Genomic DNA, 17,006 nt, shown 5'->3' with positions numbered 1-17,006 from the left:
TCACTGGGGTCAAACTTCCTGCCATCCAGGACCTCTATACCAGGCGGTGTCAGAAGAAGGCCCTAAAAATTGCCAAGGACTCCAGTCACCCTAGTCATAGACTGTTCTCTCTGCTACCACACGGCAAGCAGCACTGGAGCGCCAAGTCTAGGTCTAAAAGGCTTCTTAACAGCTTCTACCCCCAAGCCATAAGACTGCTGAACAGCTAATCAAATGGCTACCCAGACTATTTACATTGACCCCCTCGCCTTTTTTTACGCTGCTTCTATTCACTGTTTATTATCTATTATCTATGCCTCCATACAACCGCAGTTAATTCCGTTGTACACAAAGCTTTTTTCACGACACACTTTGAACTTTACCTACCCTCTTTGAATCACCTCTGTTTTCCTCTCTCTCTCTCTCTCTCTCTCTCTCTCTCTCTCTCTCTAGTAGGTTTAAAATCCTCTCCTGATGCCATTACCCTCAAAGAGAAGGAGAATCTTGTCATCAGTGCTGTAGAGGTGACCTCACTAATTTGTTTAAACCTAGAAAGGCTATATTTCTAAAGAAACCACATTTGGGATTAGACTAACTGAGAATGGTACTCACTTTGCCTAATAAGAGACATTCAACCACGTGAACACATACCAAGCCAACTGTGTGAAACCAAAAGGATCTTTCCTGAGCTTTCAGTCATTCATTATTAACTTCCTCTCCATCTCCCTCACCATCAGTTTGAAGAAGCTGGGCTTCCTTGAGCCACAGGCAAAGAGATTGACATGCTTTTGGAGCAGCAGGACCAATTCCATGATGGTGAGAGAAGATACTTTACAAGTGTTGGAACAGGACAGTCCCTGTTCTCACTGCCTTGTCTGTGCCTCTTCTTCAGCCTCAGGTGTTGATAAACCTCCCTACCCAGAAATTCCTCTACAGCTCACCATCTGGCTGTGAGTATTATAGCTCCTCTCTACAGTGCCCCCTCTGGATGTGAGTATTATTGCTCCTCTCTACAGCGCCCCCTGTGGCTGTGAGTATTATAGCTCCTCTCTACAGCGCCCCCTGTGGCTGTGAGTATTATAGCTCCTCTCTACAGCGCCCCCTCTGGATGTGAGTATTATAGCTCCTCTCTACAGTGCCCCCTCTGGATGTGAGTATTATAGCTCCTCTCTACAGCGCCCCCTGTGGCTGTGAGTATTATAGCTCCTCTCTACAGCGCCCCCTCTGGATGTGAGTATTATAGCTCTTCTCTACAGCACCCCCTGTGGCTGTGAGTATTATAGCTCCTCTCTACAGCACCCAATCTGAATGTGAGTATTATAGCTCCTCTACAGCGCCCCCTCTGGCTGTGAGTATTATAGCTCCTCTCTACAGTGCCCCCTCTGGATGTGAGTATTATAGCTCCTCTCTACAGCGCCCCCTGTGGCTGTGAGTATTATAGCTCCTCTCTACAGCGCCCCCTCTGGATGTGAGTATTATAGCTCTTCTCTACAGCACCCCCTGTGGCTGTGAGTATTATAGCTCCTCTCTACAGCCCCCAATCTGGATGTGAGTATTATAGCTCCTCGACAGCGCCCCCTCTGGCTGTGAGTATTATAGCTCCTCTCTACAGCACCCCCTCTGGCTGTGAGTATTATAGCTCCTCTCTACAGCACCCAATCTGAATGTGAGTATTATAGCTCCTCGACAGCGCCCCCTGTGGCTGTGAGTATTATAGCTCCTCTCTACAGCACCCCCTCTGGCTGTGAGTATTATAGCTCCTCTCTACAGCACCCAATCTGGATGTGAGTACTATAGCTCCTCTCTACAGCGCCCCCTGTGGCTGTGAGTATTATAGCTCCTCTCTACAGCACCCAATCTGGATGTGAGTACTATAGCTCCTCTGCAGATAGTAGTAATACTGTAATATGCTTTAATTCTAAGCAGCTCATAGTTCTTATATCGTAGTATTGTATGTGTACTCCACGTGGGAATCAAACCCATAACCCTGTTGTTGTCAGCACCGTGCTCCACGTGGGAATCAAACCCATAAGCCTGATGTTGTCAGCACCGTGCTCCACGTGGGAATCAAACCCATAACCCTGTTGTTGTCAGCACCGTGCTCCACGTGGGAATCAAACCCATAAGCCTGATGTTGTCAGCACCGTGCTCCACGTGGGAATCAAACCCATAACCCTGTTGTTGTCAGCACCGTGCTCGACGTGGGAATCAAACCCATAACCCTGATGTTGTCAGCACCGTGCTCCACGTGGGAATCAAACCCATAACCCTGTTGTTGTCAGCACCGTGCTCGACGTGGGAATCAAACCCATAACCCTGATGTTGTCAGCACCGTGCTCCACGTGGGAATCAAACCCATAACCCTGATGTTGTCAGCACCGTACTCCACGTGGGAATCAAACCCATAACCCTGATGTTGTCAGCACCGTGCTCCAACCAACTGAGCCACCTCAGAACTGCCACACCGTGAGCATGATGAAGATATCACAGTGAGTCTTTTTTCTAACTATTTGCCCCAACGCAGCTCTCCTGTACCCTGACCTCTTGTCGCTACGGAAACAGTGCGCTGCCCTCACAATGCTCTGCCCTCACAATGCTCACTCGCTCTGGGGAGAGACGCAGAGGGGAGGAGACGGAGGAGGAGGGAAGCTCCGAGCTGGACAGAGAGATGGAGAGGAAGAAGAGGGACTCTGGCATGCAAGAGGTGAACAGGTCTATATTTGCTATGTAACTTTCTGCATTAGTTTTCATTCTGGTTATCAATTGATGAACAATAAAACAATTGAAGCTGTAACATATTCCGTGTCCTTTATAAACAAATGAGGTCATTTGACACCGTGTTCTCTATATTACCAATGCCACCAGGGGACACTTGTGCAGGAAATTTGTAAACATTAGTTTACATAATAAAGACTTGACGGGGAATTCTAACGTACCCAAGGGAGGAGTTGAACAGAAGGACAAGGCATACTGATAATGTTCATATAGCTCCAGCCTGGTCTCATTGACTAGACGTAACATAGTAATTGAACATCCGGGACACGCAAAAAGTATATGTTATCGGGGTGGATGAGTGGGCGTATAACGTGAACGTCTAGCAACCCAAAGGTTGTGTGTTCAAATCTCATCATTGACAACTTTAGCATTTTAGCTAATTAGCAACTACTTATCATGTTAGCTAACCCTAACCATAACAATTCATAAAATATTGTACGAATTGCAATTTGTAACATATCATAGGAAATGGATGATGGACATCCACAAATTAATACATACCATACGAAACGTAAAACAATTTATAGTCTGGAATAACAGCATCTAGTCTACACTGCTTAGTTTGTCATACTGACACTGTAGATGTCTAAAGTCTAGATTAAATGTATTTTCTCTCCTGTATCCCCAGATCCCAGGACAGTTGCTGGAGTCAGCAGCAGCCCCTCCATCTGAAGCATCAGGTCGGACATTGTTTCACTGTCACAGTTACTTCAAATTCTACTTCCAATGACACCCACGGAACTAGAATTAGATTATATTTCTAGAATGACACCCACGGAACTAGAATTAGATTTGATTTCTAGAATGACACCAACAGAACTAGAATTAGATTTGATTTCTAGAATGACACCAACAGAACTAGAATTAGATTTGATTTCTAGAATGACACCAACAGAACTAGAAAAAGATTTGATTTCTAGAATGACACCAACAGAACTAGAATTAGATTTGATTTCTAGAATGACACCAACAGAACTAGAAAAAGATTTGATTCCTAGAATGACACCAAGAGAACTAGAATTAGATTCGATTTCTAGAATACCAGCAACAGAACTAGAATTAGATTTGATTTCTAGAATGACACCAACAGAACTAGAACTAGATTTGATTTCTAGAATGACACCAACAGAACTAGAACTAGATTTCTATGATGACACCAACAGAACTAGAATTAGATTTGATTTCTAGAATGACACCAACAGAACTAGAATTAGATTTGATTTCTAGAATGACACCAACAGAACTAGAAGTAGATTTCTATGATGACACCATTGAATCTGTCATGTGTTCTCTGTTTTCAACGGAGGTTCTTCTGGATGCGTCCCAAAGAGGACAGATCCCTAGAGCAGATGTCTCCCGTGAGCAAACTGAGGAATAGAGAGAAAGAGAGAAACGGATGCTGGGAATCTCGCCCTAGATCAAAGCAGAGACACGGAAAGAGGGACAGAAAGTGGCAGGAAGAGAAGAAGATATATTTGTATAACTGTTTGCAGTAGTAGTTGTCTTGGTTAGATATCTCAGTGTCTGCTCTTTTCAAGTCTCCCATGGAAGAAGCCCCAGTTCACGTGGAGGCTATAGTGGAGGAACATGTGGTTCTACCAGACAGAGAAGAGGAGACTGACTAGAGAGGTCACTGCTGAGGGGCTGTTGAGGAAGGTGTTTATAATTACCCCTCTAGTCACTGAATTACCATCTGTTCTATATCTATCTCTCACCCATCACTGTACTGCTCCATCTATTCTATATCTATCTCACCCATTACTGTACTGCTCCATCTATTCTATATCTATCTCTCCCATTACTGTACTGCTCCATCTATTCTATATCTATCTCACCCATTAATGTACTGCTCCGTCTATTCTATATCTATCTCACCCATTAATGTACTGCTCCGTCTATTCTATATCTATCTCTCACCCATTACTGTACTGCTCCATCTATTCTATATCTATCTCACCCATTACTGTACTGCTCCATCTATTCTATATCTATCTCTCCCATTACTGTACTGCTCCATCTATTCTATATCTATCTCTCCCATTACTGTACTGCTCCGTCTATTCTATATCTATCTCTCCCATTACTGTATTGCTCCATCTATTCTAACTCACCCATTACTCTATGCTCTTTATATTCTATCTAACTGGAACAGTCTAGGCAGTGTTTTAGACATGGCTATCATTCCCTCTCTGCAGCTTTCAGTGTGGTGTCCTCGTTCCTCCTTAGGTTTGGCAAGGTCACCTTCTACTCTCTACTGCCCCTGGAGGCAGTACTGCAGCTCACATGCTCTCCAAACTGCTAGGTGAGAGCTGACAGAGGGAACAAAGAAAAAAAATTGATATTGCATTCCAATATTGTTTTACTTCACTAACAAACATGCATGCGTTTTGTGTGTGTTGTATTGTGACATATGTGTGTGTGCGTGTGTTGTATTGTGACATATGTGTGTGTGTGCGTGTGCGTGTGTTGTATTGTGACATATGTGTGCATGTGTTGTATTGTGACGTGTGTGCGTGTGTTATATTGTGACGTGTGTGCGTGTGTTGTATTGTGCGTGTGTTGTACATGTGTGTGCGTGTGTTGTATTGTGACATGTGTGTGTGTGGTGTTTGTCCAGAGCTGGTGTCTGCTAGGGAGCTGGCTGTACATCAGGCTGAATCCTACAGCCCCATTACCATCATCCCCGGACCATTCAGCACCGTGCACACCTGAGGAACACAGAGGATGTCCACACACACACACACACACACACACACACACACACACACACACACACACGGGATGTGTGCGGCCGTACTTTTAAAACTAATAATGTTCATTCATGTCCCAAATTTCATTCCTGTGAGATCATCACCTCAAACTGTTTTGTAGCACACGAGTCCTCTTGACTTTTGTAAACATTTTTGTAAAACATTTAGTGAAGCCTTTTTATAACAAGTGAAATTACTGAGTTATTATTGAAAGTTAGTTATTCATATTTTTATTTTTTTTATTCAAAGTTGGTATTTATATTATTAAATCTGTTGAGGAGTGTATTTATTATTAATATATTTAATATGATGTATTTAGCAGGGGATATATTTTATTCAAATTTATTTGTCAACTGTCATGAAAGTTGATATTGTTGACAGCAACGTTTTTGGTGAACTTTTCTCAGATGTCTTTTCTATCTTATTGTGGTATGATGTTACTGTCACGTTCTGACCTTTATTTCCTTTGTTTTGTCGTTATTTAGTATGGTCAGGGCGTGAGTTGGGTGGGCAGTCTATGTTTGTTTTTCTATGATTTTGGGATTTCTATGTTTCGGCCTAGTATGGTTCTCAATCAGAGGCAGGTGTCATTAGTTGTCTCTGATTGAGAATCATACTTAGGTAGCCTGGGTTTCACTGTTTGTTTGTGGGTGATTGTCTATGTTAGTTGCTTGTGTCAGCACAGTGCTTATGATAGCATCACGGTCGTTATTTGTTTATTGTTTTTGTACCGTTTTCTTCGTGCTTTGCGTCATCTATTAAATTACGCATTCACACCACGCTGCGCTTTGGTCCGCTTCATACCACGATCGTGACAGTTACTCTGTTCTTACGGTGAAGCATTTATGAGTATCTTATGTCAAGTGTTATTGAAGTGTTGTGGTTTTCAGGTTGACTTGGCACATCTAAAGCCTTTTCTTTTGGGGTGTTGTTATAGGCCACCAAGTGTTAACAGTCAGTAACTAAATAATATGTGTGAAATGCTTGATAGTGTATGTGATGTAAACAAAGAGGTCTACTTTCTTGGGGACCTGAATATTAATTGGTTTTCATCAAGTTGTCCGCTCAAGAGGAAGCTTCTCACTGTAACCAGTGCCTGCAATCTGGTTCAGGTTACTAATCAACCTACCAGGGTGTTTACAAACCCTACAGGAACAAGATCATCCACATGTATCAATCGCATTTTTAGTAATTCTATAGAACTTTGTTCTAAAGCTGTAACCCATTGGATGCAGTGATCTCAATATAGTGTCTATATCCAGGAAAACCAAAGTTCCAACAGCTGGGCCTAAAATAGTGTATAAGAGATCATACAAAAATATATTGCTGTGACTCTTATGTGGATGATGTTAAAAATGGTTGTTGGTCTGATGTGGTTAATGAGGAGCATCCAGACGCAGCACTTGATGAATTTATGACATTGCTTCTACCAATAATTGATAAACATGCACCTGTTAAGAAACTGACTGTTAGAACTGTTAAGGCTCCATAGATTGATGAGGAATTTGAAAACTGTATGGTTGAAAGAGATGGGGCAAATGGAGTGGCTAATAAGTCTGTCTGGCTGACTTACTGCAAATTGAGAAATGATGCGACTAAACTCAATAAAAAGAAGAAAATGTATTATGAAGCCAAGATCAATGATATAAAGAATGATGGAATAAAAATGTGAGGACTTTAAATGAAATTATTGGCAGAAAGACAACTTCAACTCCATCTTTCCTCGAATCAGCTTATTCATCACAACACCATTCGATGTTGCCAATTATTTGAATTATTATTTAATTGGCAAACTTAGGCAGGAAATGCCAACCACGAACAGTGAGCAATTGTAATCATGCATAAAAAAATAATGAAAGAAAAGCCTTGCATGTTTGAATTTTGTAAAGTTAGTGTGGGAGAGGTGGAAAAATGATTGTTATCGATCAATAATCACAAACCTCCTGGCATTGACAACTTAGATGGAAAGCTACTGAGGATGGTAGCTGACTCTATAGCCACTCCTACTGAGGATGGTAGCTGACTCTATAGCCACTCCTACTGAGGATGGTAGCTGACTCTATAGCCACTCCAATCTGTTATCTTTAATCTGAGCCTTGAGGAAAGTATTTGTCCTCAGGCCTGGAGGACAAAGACTTCAAACAGCAAGCAATGCAGGTGTAGAAGCAGGGTGGCTAGGAAAAACTCCCTAGAAAGGCCAAAACCTAGGAAGAAACCTAGAAAGGAACCAGGCTATGTGGGGTGGCCAGTCCTCTTCTGGCTGTGCCGGGTGGAGATTATAACAGAACATGGCCAAGATGTTCAAATGTTCATAAATGACCAGCATGGTCAAATAATAATAATCACAGGCAGAACAGTTTAAACTGGAGCAGCAGCACGGCCAGGTGGACTGGGGACAGCAAGGAGTCATCATGTCAGGTAGTCCTGAGGCATGGTCCTAGGGCTCAGGTTCCCCGAGAGAGAGAAAGAAAGAGAGAAAGAGAGAATTAGAGAGAGCATACTTAAATTCACACAGGACACCGGATAGGACAGGAGAAGTACTCCAGATATAACAAACTGACCCTAGCCCCCGACACATAAACTACTGCAGCATAAATACTGGAGGCTGAGACAGGAGGGGTCAGGAGACACTGTGGCCCCATCCGAGGACACCCCCGGACAGGGCCAAACAGGAAGGATATAACCCCACCCACTTTGCCAAAGCACAGCCCCCACACCACTAGAGGGATATCTTCAACCACCAACTTACCATCCTGAGACAATGCCGAGTATAGCCCACAAAGATCTCAGCCACGGCACAACCCAAGGGGGGGGCGCCAACCCAGACAGGAAGATCACATCAGTGACTCAACCCACTCAAGTGACGCACCCCTCCTAGGGATGGTATGAAAGAGCCCTAGTAAGCCAGTGACTCAGCCCCTGTAATAGGGTTAGAGGCAGAGAATCCCAGTGGAAAGAGGGGAACCGGCCAGGCAGAGACAGCAAGGGTTATCACTCAATTTTGCAACGCCATACCCTGTGGACAGCGCTTAATTGGAGCCAGTTTCCTCCTCCAATAGGACAATGACCCAAAGCACAGCTCCAAACTATGCAATAACTATTTAGGGAAGAAGCAGTCAGCTGGTATTCTGCCTATAATGGAGTGGCCAGCACAGTCACTGGATCTCAACCCTATTGAGCTGTTGTGGGAGCAGTTTGACCATATGGTATGTAAGAAGTGCCCATCAAGCCAATCCGACTTGTGGGAGGTGCTTCAGGAAGCATGGGGTGAAATCTCTTCAGATTACCTCAACAAATTGACAACTAGAATGCCAAAGGTCTGCAATTGCTGCAAATGGGGCGGCAGCGTAGCCTAGTGTTTAGAGCGTTAGACTAGTAACCGAAAGGTTGCAAAATCAAATCCGTCATTCTGCCCCTGAACAAGGCAGTTAACCCACTGTTCCTAGGCTGTCATTGAAAATAAGAATTTGTTCTTAACTGACTTGCCTGGTTAAATAAATGGAGGATTCTTTGACGAAAGCAAAGTTTGAAGGACACAATTATTATTTCAATTAAAAAATATATTTAGAACCTTGTCAACGTCTTGACTATATTTCCTATTCATTTTGCAGCTCATTTCATGTATGATTTAATGGAAAACAAGGACATTTCTAAGTGATCCCAAACTTTTGAATGGTGTCATGGCTTTTCAAACTCAGCTATGAATCCATGATAGGGCAATCTATCTAATTGAACTCAAAGGGGTTTCTTTAACCGAAGCTTCTCTAATGTCAAACATGTAAAGTGTGGTGTACCGCAGGGCAGCTCCCTAGGCCCTCTTTTCTATTTTTACAAATGGTCTGCCACTGGCATTAAAACACAGCATGTGTGTCCATGTATGCTGATGATTCAACCATATACGCATCAGCAACCACAGCTAATGAAGTCACTGAAACCCTTAATGAGTTGCAGTCTGTTTTGGAATGGGTGGCCAGTAGTAAACTGGTGTGGCTGTTAAACAAGTTGAGGAGACTAAATTACTTGGCGTTACCTTAGATTGTAAACTGTCATGGTCAAAACATATAGATTCAATGGTTGTAAAGATGGGGAGAGGTCTGTCCTAATAAAGATGTTTTTTTTGACATCACACTCCAAAAAGCTAGTTCTGCAGGCTCTAGTTTAGTCTAATCTTGATTATTGTCCAGTCGTGTGGTCCAGTGCTGCAAGGATAGACCTAGTTAAGCTGCAGCTGGCCCAGAACAGAGTGGCATGTTCTGCTCTTCATTATGACCAGAGGGCTAATATTAATACTATGCCAGTCTCTCTTGGCTAAGAGTTGAGGAGAGACTGACTGCATCATTTCTTCTTTTTATAAGAAACATTAATGTGTTGAAAATACCAAATTGTTTGCATAGCCAACTTACACACAGCTCTGACCCACACACTTATCTCATCAGACATGCCACCAGGGGCTTTTGCAACAGCTAATGAGGATCCTAATATAATACCAAATATCACTATTTTTTAATAAGCCCCAGGAATCTACAAAATGTAGTTCTATCTGGAGCCATGATTGATACCATTGTTTTCCATTCATTTGGGATCTACTGAAGAGATTGTATTGTTGAACGTGGACTCATCCACACCTGAGCTATGAAAACATGAACATCTGACTAACTTTGATTTTGGGGCTGAACAATCCCTTTAGTTTGCTTTACTGTAGAGTACAATTTAGGAATAGTCTGCAAGGGGACAGTAGGGGGCAGTTGAGGACTAGTAGCTAGTCAGTCTCAGCCATTTAACAGCAGAGATCTATTCTGGACTATGACCTCGTCCCGCTCCTATCTCCCCTTGACGTCATTGTGTCTGGCTGGCAGAAAAATCACATCTGATCTCATGGCATAATTACTCAATACAATTCAACTTGTGGGCAGAAGGAGAGGGGTCTGTGCAGCCTGTATCACACAGCCCAAATGTAGCAGCGGGCTGCAATAAACAAAAGCAAACGAGGCAGAGGTCACTGCTGTGGTACATGGAGTGATGGTGACAGCCTGTTTCTCTGTTGAATGCAGACCAGCCCTGGGGACAAAATGGAAGTGTGACCGAGTGCCCCGGAGAGAGAAGACATATTTCATGTTCTAACCTAGCACTGAACTGGCAGAGAGCTGACATTACCAGTGTAATCTAGCACTGAACGGGCAGAGAGCTGACATTACCAATGTAATCTAGCACTGAACGGGCAGAGAGCTGACATTACCAGTGTAATCTAGCACTGAACTGGCAGAGAGATGACATTACCAGTGTAATCTAGCACTGAACTGGCAGAGAGATGACATTACCAGTGTAATCTAGCACTGAACTGGCAGAGAGCTGACATTACCAGTGTAATCTAGCACTGAACTGGCAGAGAGCTGACATTACCAGTGTAATCTAGCACTGAACGGGCAGAGAGCTGACATTACCAGTGTAATCTAGCACTGAACTGGCAGAGAGATGACATTACCAGTGTAATCTAGCACTGAACTGGCAGAGAGATGACATTACCAGTGTAATCTAGCACTGAACTGGCAGAGAGCTGACATTACCAGTGTAATCTAGCACTGAACTGGCAGAGAGCTGACATTACCAGTGTAATCTAGCACTGAACTGGCAGAGAGCTGACATTACCAGTGTAATCTAGCATTGAACTGGCAGAGAGCTGACATTACCAGTGTAAATCCATCAGCCAAGAGAATAATTGGTCTATTTTACTAGCCTTTTTAGGTCATTTTCAATTTACTTTCCACATCCTGCTAAGGCCAAAAGGTGGAGGTCACCAAAGATCATGGTATATACTGACTTCACCTCTTCCTCTCTGATGTCACTGTGCAATGTGTGACCACTGACCACTGACCAGTACACAACGTGAAAATCAACAACCCTCTGCTATTGTCATTTCACAGAGGGGACTGAACGCATCACAAAATGATCGCTAAAATGTCTTGGCATTGGAAAATAATCGTATATCCATATAGAGTTTATATTGGCTTGTTGGTGTGGTATCTAGGTGATAGAATTTGTTGTGAAACCCTGGTATGTCGCATGGGCCAGTCAGCATGTGTGTTAGTGGAAAAGGAACTCCCCCTTCCCTGGGGAGTGACCACACACAATTATGGAACATGCACACAACACACACAGTTATGGAACATGCACACAACACACAGGCATGCAACCACACGTGCCACACATTCCTGCACACAGGAGAGACTTGTAAGGGTTATTGGGCAAACAGTTGTTTTTTTTAACGCTTACAAATGTGACACCGCACTGCCAATGTTCCGTAAATCGATCACGGCTCATACACACCTGTCACACTGCCAGAGACAATCAGTTACAGTCCAAATATTTACAAGAGGTCAGCCAAAAAGTCCCCCACTGCATATATCACAAATAAGCTATGTCTAATTATTGATAAACATAAATCTGCCAAAAGTGAATTGTAAAATGAAATGTGTGGTAATGTGCACTTTTGACCCTACAGAACAGGTTTGCCCATCAATTTGACATGCAAATAGGATCACCAGGTGTTCACACACACCTGAGAAACCATTCTGAACAGTGCAGACTTTGTATTTTTGACATTAAACACTAACCGTGGATACATTGGCAGTGCTATGATTCCTGAATTGATAGAGCACACACACACACACACACACACACACACACACACACACACACAGACACACACACACACACACACACACACACACACACACACACACACACACACACACACACACACACACACACAAATACAAAGACAGAGGATAATCCCCTGGCAATAAAAACAACATGTCAGTCCATCAGCCAGCCCCTGACGGACTAATAAACCTCACACCTGACCGTCACATTACACACATTCACCCCGACCGTTTAAATCCTCAGGAGGGAGAGAACAAGCCTGCATACAGCACCACACCCACCTTCAGTCTCGACCACTCTGCTCAGAGAGGAAGGAAAAGGACCTGCTTTCGTTCTGAACCATTCACTTGGACTTAGTATCACAGACAAGCCTTTCTATTCTTCTGACCAAAGCAACTGTAGAAGTAACGGAAGACGACAACTGTCTACTGGATAGATACTGAGAAGTCAAATCAGAAACAAACCACAATAACAGAAAGACGGGAAAGTAGCCGTCCCATTTTAGATAGTGGTGTTTTTTTCAGTCAGGCTGGCCAAAGACACTGACATGGCAGAAGAGACAAATCACACCTCGGAGGCCCAGGAGACACAGACCAACGGAGAACAACACAGCCCAAAAGATTCCCCTATCCTGGGGAACATGGTACGCACCGAGCTGGAATGGGACGTGCCCATGAGTGTCCCTTTGCCCATCGAGGTCATCAGTGCTGACCAGCCTTTCCCGTTCCTGGACACGACCCTGGCAGATCTGGGCATCGAAGAGTGAGTCCACCAGTGGCAGGTTTGAGTGTGTGTGTTGTTGTCTACATAACCAGTGGCAGGTTTGAGTGTGTTGTTGTCTACATGACCAGTGGCAGGTTTGAGTGTGTGTGTTGTTGTCTACATAACCAGTGACAGGTTTGAGTGTGTGTTGTTGTCTACATAACCAGTGGCAGGTTTGAGTGTGTGTGTTGTTGTCTACATGACCAGTGGCAGGTTTGAGTGTGTGTGTTGTTGTCTACATAACCAGTGGCAGGTTTGAGTGTGTGTGTTGTCTACATGACCAGTGGCAGGTGTGTGTGTGTTGTTGTCTACATGACCAGTGGCAGGTTTGAGTGTGTGTGTTGTTGTCTACATAACCAGTGGCAGGTTTGAGTGTGTGTGTTGTTGTCTACATAACCAGTGACAGGTTTGAGTGTGTGTTGTTGTCTACATAACCAGTGGCAGGTTTGAGTGTGTGTGTTGTTGTCTACATGACCAGTGGCAGGCTTGAGTGTGTGTGTTGTTGTCTACATGACCAGTGACAGGTTTGAGTGTGTTGTTGTTGTCCACATGACCAGTGGCAGGTTTGAGTGTGTGTGTTGTTGTCTACATGAGCAGTGTCAGGTGTGTGTGTGTTGTTGTCTACATGACCAGTGGCAGGTTTGAGTGTGTTGTTGTCTACATGACCAGTCAGATGATCAGTATGTACTCCCAAGTGTTGCAGGACATTTGCTGCCACATAATGCACAACATGCTGTACATGGACTATGTTGACATGATGATGGATGTTTTCCGTCCATCTACATAGTTTGTATCAGATGTGTGTCGATGTTGATCGGTCAGGGTGAAGTCAGGTTCTGGTCTGAATTGTGAATTGTGTGCTCAGATCCGCAGTGAAGGAGCGGGTGGTGTGGGTGGACACCAAGCGGACGCAGGTGAAGAGCAAGTCAGGCAAACTGAAGGAGAAGGAAATCACCATCTTGGAGGTACGGGTCAAGGCTCAGATCCCCGGAGACAAGAAGACCCAGGAGGTACTCTACAGCACCGAGTCCCACACAGACCGCTCCTTCTGTCGGACCGGAGTGGACATCCTGCCCTGGAAGAGTCGCACACAGACAGGTCTGGGACACACACGTCACTCTCCACACTATATGTTGTCAACAGCTATACAGTTGGATGGGTGTGAGCAAAATTGTGATAGCTCTATGTAGTCTTCATGGAGCTTTTGCCGTATTGCTTTGCACCAATCCAGTTCCTTCCGATGTGTAAACACTGACGGAATAGGGAATAGGGCATGAGGTAAGGATTTGGTTTGGGACCAGACATAGGCCTAGCCTGGTTGTCAGTCTTTTTAGCTACATTCCACTCTTTGTACTCTGTGTTTAGCACATGACATAGTGGAATGTTAGATAAACAGACTGACAACCAGGCTAGTGTAACAGTTGAACTTTAGTCCGTCTCCTCGCCCCTACGCGGACTCGAACCAGGGACCCCCTGCACACATAGACAACTGACACCCACAAAGCATCGTTACCCATCGCTCCACATAAGCCACGGGCCTTGCAGAGCAAGGGGAACAACTACTTCAAGGTCTCAGAGAGAGTGATGTCACTGATTGAAATGCTATTAGCGCGCACCACCGCTAACTAGCTAGCCATTTCACATCGGTTACACTAGCATAGGCCTAGACTTTATTGGCAAACTGAAGGCACCTCCTGTGTTCTCAATATGAATGTCTCAATTTATCAATGCCAATGCCACCCATCCCCTTGCCCTGGTCACGGACCTGACAAATGTTCAGCTGCCGAGTTCTCAAGGTGCTGTGGATTTAGCCATGCACCAGGCGGCAGTGACAGGAATCCAAGATGAGATCATGCTGCATGCCATTGCATCATTAATAATCCACCCAGATATCTCACACTTTGCCCCTCTGGTCTATACAACTTCAGAATGGTGTTCGGTCAGCGGCCATGTGTGGTACTTGGCCCACTTAGCATAGACTTTACTTCATCGACTGTGGTTTCCTATTTGATACGACCTCACATACTTAACCCTAGTACCACATTCCCGAGATGGCAAAGCAAATTCCTCAAGCTGACACTCATTCTGCTCATGGAAATGTTTTGATGTATTGGCATCCCTGCATTGAATGAAGTCTTTTGGGCCTTTTTCAGAGGAGAACGGCTTCCAGCCAGTAGAGATGACCGTGGCCTTGGACATCGAGTCACAGCCCAAACAGGAGATTCGTGAGGTGTGAGGGAACTCTCAGGATCATCGCCAGAAGAAGCTATAACTTAATGATCAGTGCAATTAAACATGGATCAGCCACTAGGGCTTTGAATCGTATAAACATTTAAGCAAAAAAAAAAAAAAAAAAAGACAAAAGCAAAGTTGACCTGTAAAGCTATCTATGAAATGTGGCAAAAGGTCGCAAAGTTCAAGGGGGCCGAATACTTTCGCAAGGCACTGTAGAAACAGAAAACATAGACTGCCCACACAACTCACGCCCTGACCACACTAAATCTGAACCCCTGAAAATGTTGCTGCTTAAAGCAAGTTTGCTGCAATTCTACAGATTCTTTCATAGGGTGGAGAGAAATGTTTGCAGTTTTTAATGAGATCTGAGTGAGACTAACAAAATTCAAAATGTGGGCCCCCCAGATAGTAATTCGACCATGTGTACTACAAGTTTAGATAGCTGGCCGGCTAGATTAAGTTACCAATCTTAAACATTTTAGCTGATATGGGCTAATTGACTGACTATTAGTGTCTGATATATGAGGGAAAACTGTAGATGCACAACTACATTTCAAAATTGCACCTTGCTTATTCTACTATTTAAACTCACAAAAGTAAGTGGAGATCCCAACTGAGGAAATTGAGCCGAGAGCTTCAAAAGGGGGCATGTGGTCCGCCAGTTGCACATCCCTGATCTAAATCCTGCCTTATATATATATTTCTTTCCAAGTATTTGTTGTAATATTATTTCATGAACTTTGTTTGCTATGTAATATTTGGCATCTCTATAGACTTGGTTTGTCTAGCTATTGCTTGTTATTCAGTGTCTTGCAAAAGTATTCATCCCCTTGGCATTTTTCCTATTTTGTTGCCTTACAACCTGGAATTAAAATATATTTTTTCGGGGGAGGGGGGGGGGGGGGGGGGGGGGATTTGTATCATATTATTTAAAAAACATGCCTACCACTTTGAAAATGCAAATAATTTTTTATTGTGAAACAAACAAGAAATAAGACAAAAAAAGAGAACTTGAGCGTGCATAATTATTGACCCCCCCCAAGTTAATACTTTGTAGAGCCACCTTTTGCAGCAATTACAGCTGCACGTCTCTTGGGGTATGTCTCTATAAGCTTGGCACATCAAGCCACTGGGATTTTTGCCCATTCTTCAAGGCAAAACTGCTCCAGCTCCTTCAAGTTGGATGGGTTCTTTAAGCATTAAGTCATACCACAGATTCTCAATTGGATAGAGGTCTGGGCTTTGACTAGGCCATTCCAAGACATTTAAAATGTTTCCCCTTAAAAACACTTGAGTGTTGCTTAGGAGTATGCTTAGGGTCATTGTCCTACTGGAAGGTGAACCTCCGTCCCAGTCTCAAATCTCTGGAAGACAAACTGGTTTCCCTCAAGAATTTCCCTGTATTTAGCACCAGCCATCATTCCTTCAATTCTGACCAGTTTCCCAGTCCCTGCTGATGAAACACATCCCCACAGCATGATGCTGCCACCACCATGCTTCACTGTGGGGATAGGGTTCTCGGGGTGAGAGGTGTTGGGTTTGCACCAGACTTAAGTGTTTTCCTTGATGGCCAAAAAGTTCAATTTTAGTCTCATCTGACCAGAGTACCTTCTTCCATATGTTTGGGGAGTCTCCCACATGCCTTTTGGCAAACACCAAACATGTTTGCTTATTTTTTTCTGGCCACTCTTCCATAAAGCCCAGCTCTGTGGAGTGTACGGCTTAAATTGGTCCTATGGAAAGATAACCCTTTAAGGAGCTGCAAATCTCCACAGCTGAGGTATCTTTGGTCTGTTTGTTGCCTCTCTGATTAATGCTCTCCTCGCCTGGTCTGTGAGTTTTGGT

The 17,006-nt window shown here is 43.8% G+C and overlaps 1 protein-coding gene and 1 long non-coding RNA gene across 2 annotated transcripts; both read left to right on the top strand.

The window, feature by feature from the left end:
• The first annotated feature begins 248 nt into the window (after positions 1-248).
• LOC110535238 lies at positions 249-6,283 on the top strand. Its single transcript, XR_005034551.1, has 8 exons — positions 249-503; positions 717-795; positions 872-929; positions 2,504-2,683; positions 3,383-3,434; positions 4,293-4,410; positions 4,981-5,056; positions 5,372-6,283. It is a non-coding gene; the product is annotated as an uncharacterized LOC110535238 (long non-coding RNA).
• A 6,125-nt stretch (positions 6,284-12,408) lies between these two features.
• On the top strand, positions 12,409-15,427 carry si:ch211-196f5.2 (uncharacterized protein LOC556372 homolog). Its single transcript, XM_036934810.1, has 3 exons — positions 12,409-12,926; positions 13,792-14,024; positions 15,080-15,427. The coding sequence occupies exons 1-3, from the start codon at positions 12,712-12,714 to the stop codon at positions 15,160-15,162; spliced, it is 531 nt and encodes a 176-aa protein (XP_036790705.1). The 5' UTR covers positions 12,409-12,711; the 3' UTR covers positions 15,163-15,427.
• Positions 15,428-17,006: the final 1,579 nt, after the last annotated feature.

This window comes from Oncorhynchus mykiss, chromosome 11 (genome assembly GCF_013265735.2).
Source record: "Oncorhynchus mykiss isolate Arlee chromosome 11, USDA_OmykA_1.1, whole genome shotgun sequence".
NCBI classification, from domain to species: domain Eukaryota; kingdom Metazoa; phylum Chordata; class Actinopteri; order Salmoniformes; family Salmonidae; genus Oncorhynchus; species Oncorhynchus mykiss.
Note: the sequence above shows the minus strand (reverse complement) of the source record. Positions and strands in the feature narration are given on the sequence as shown.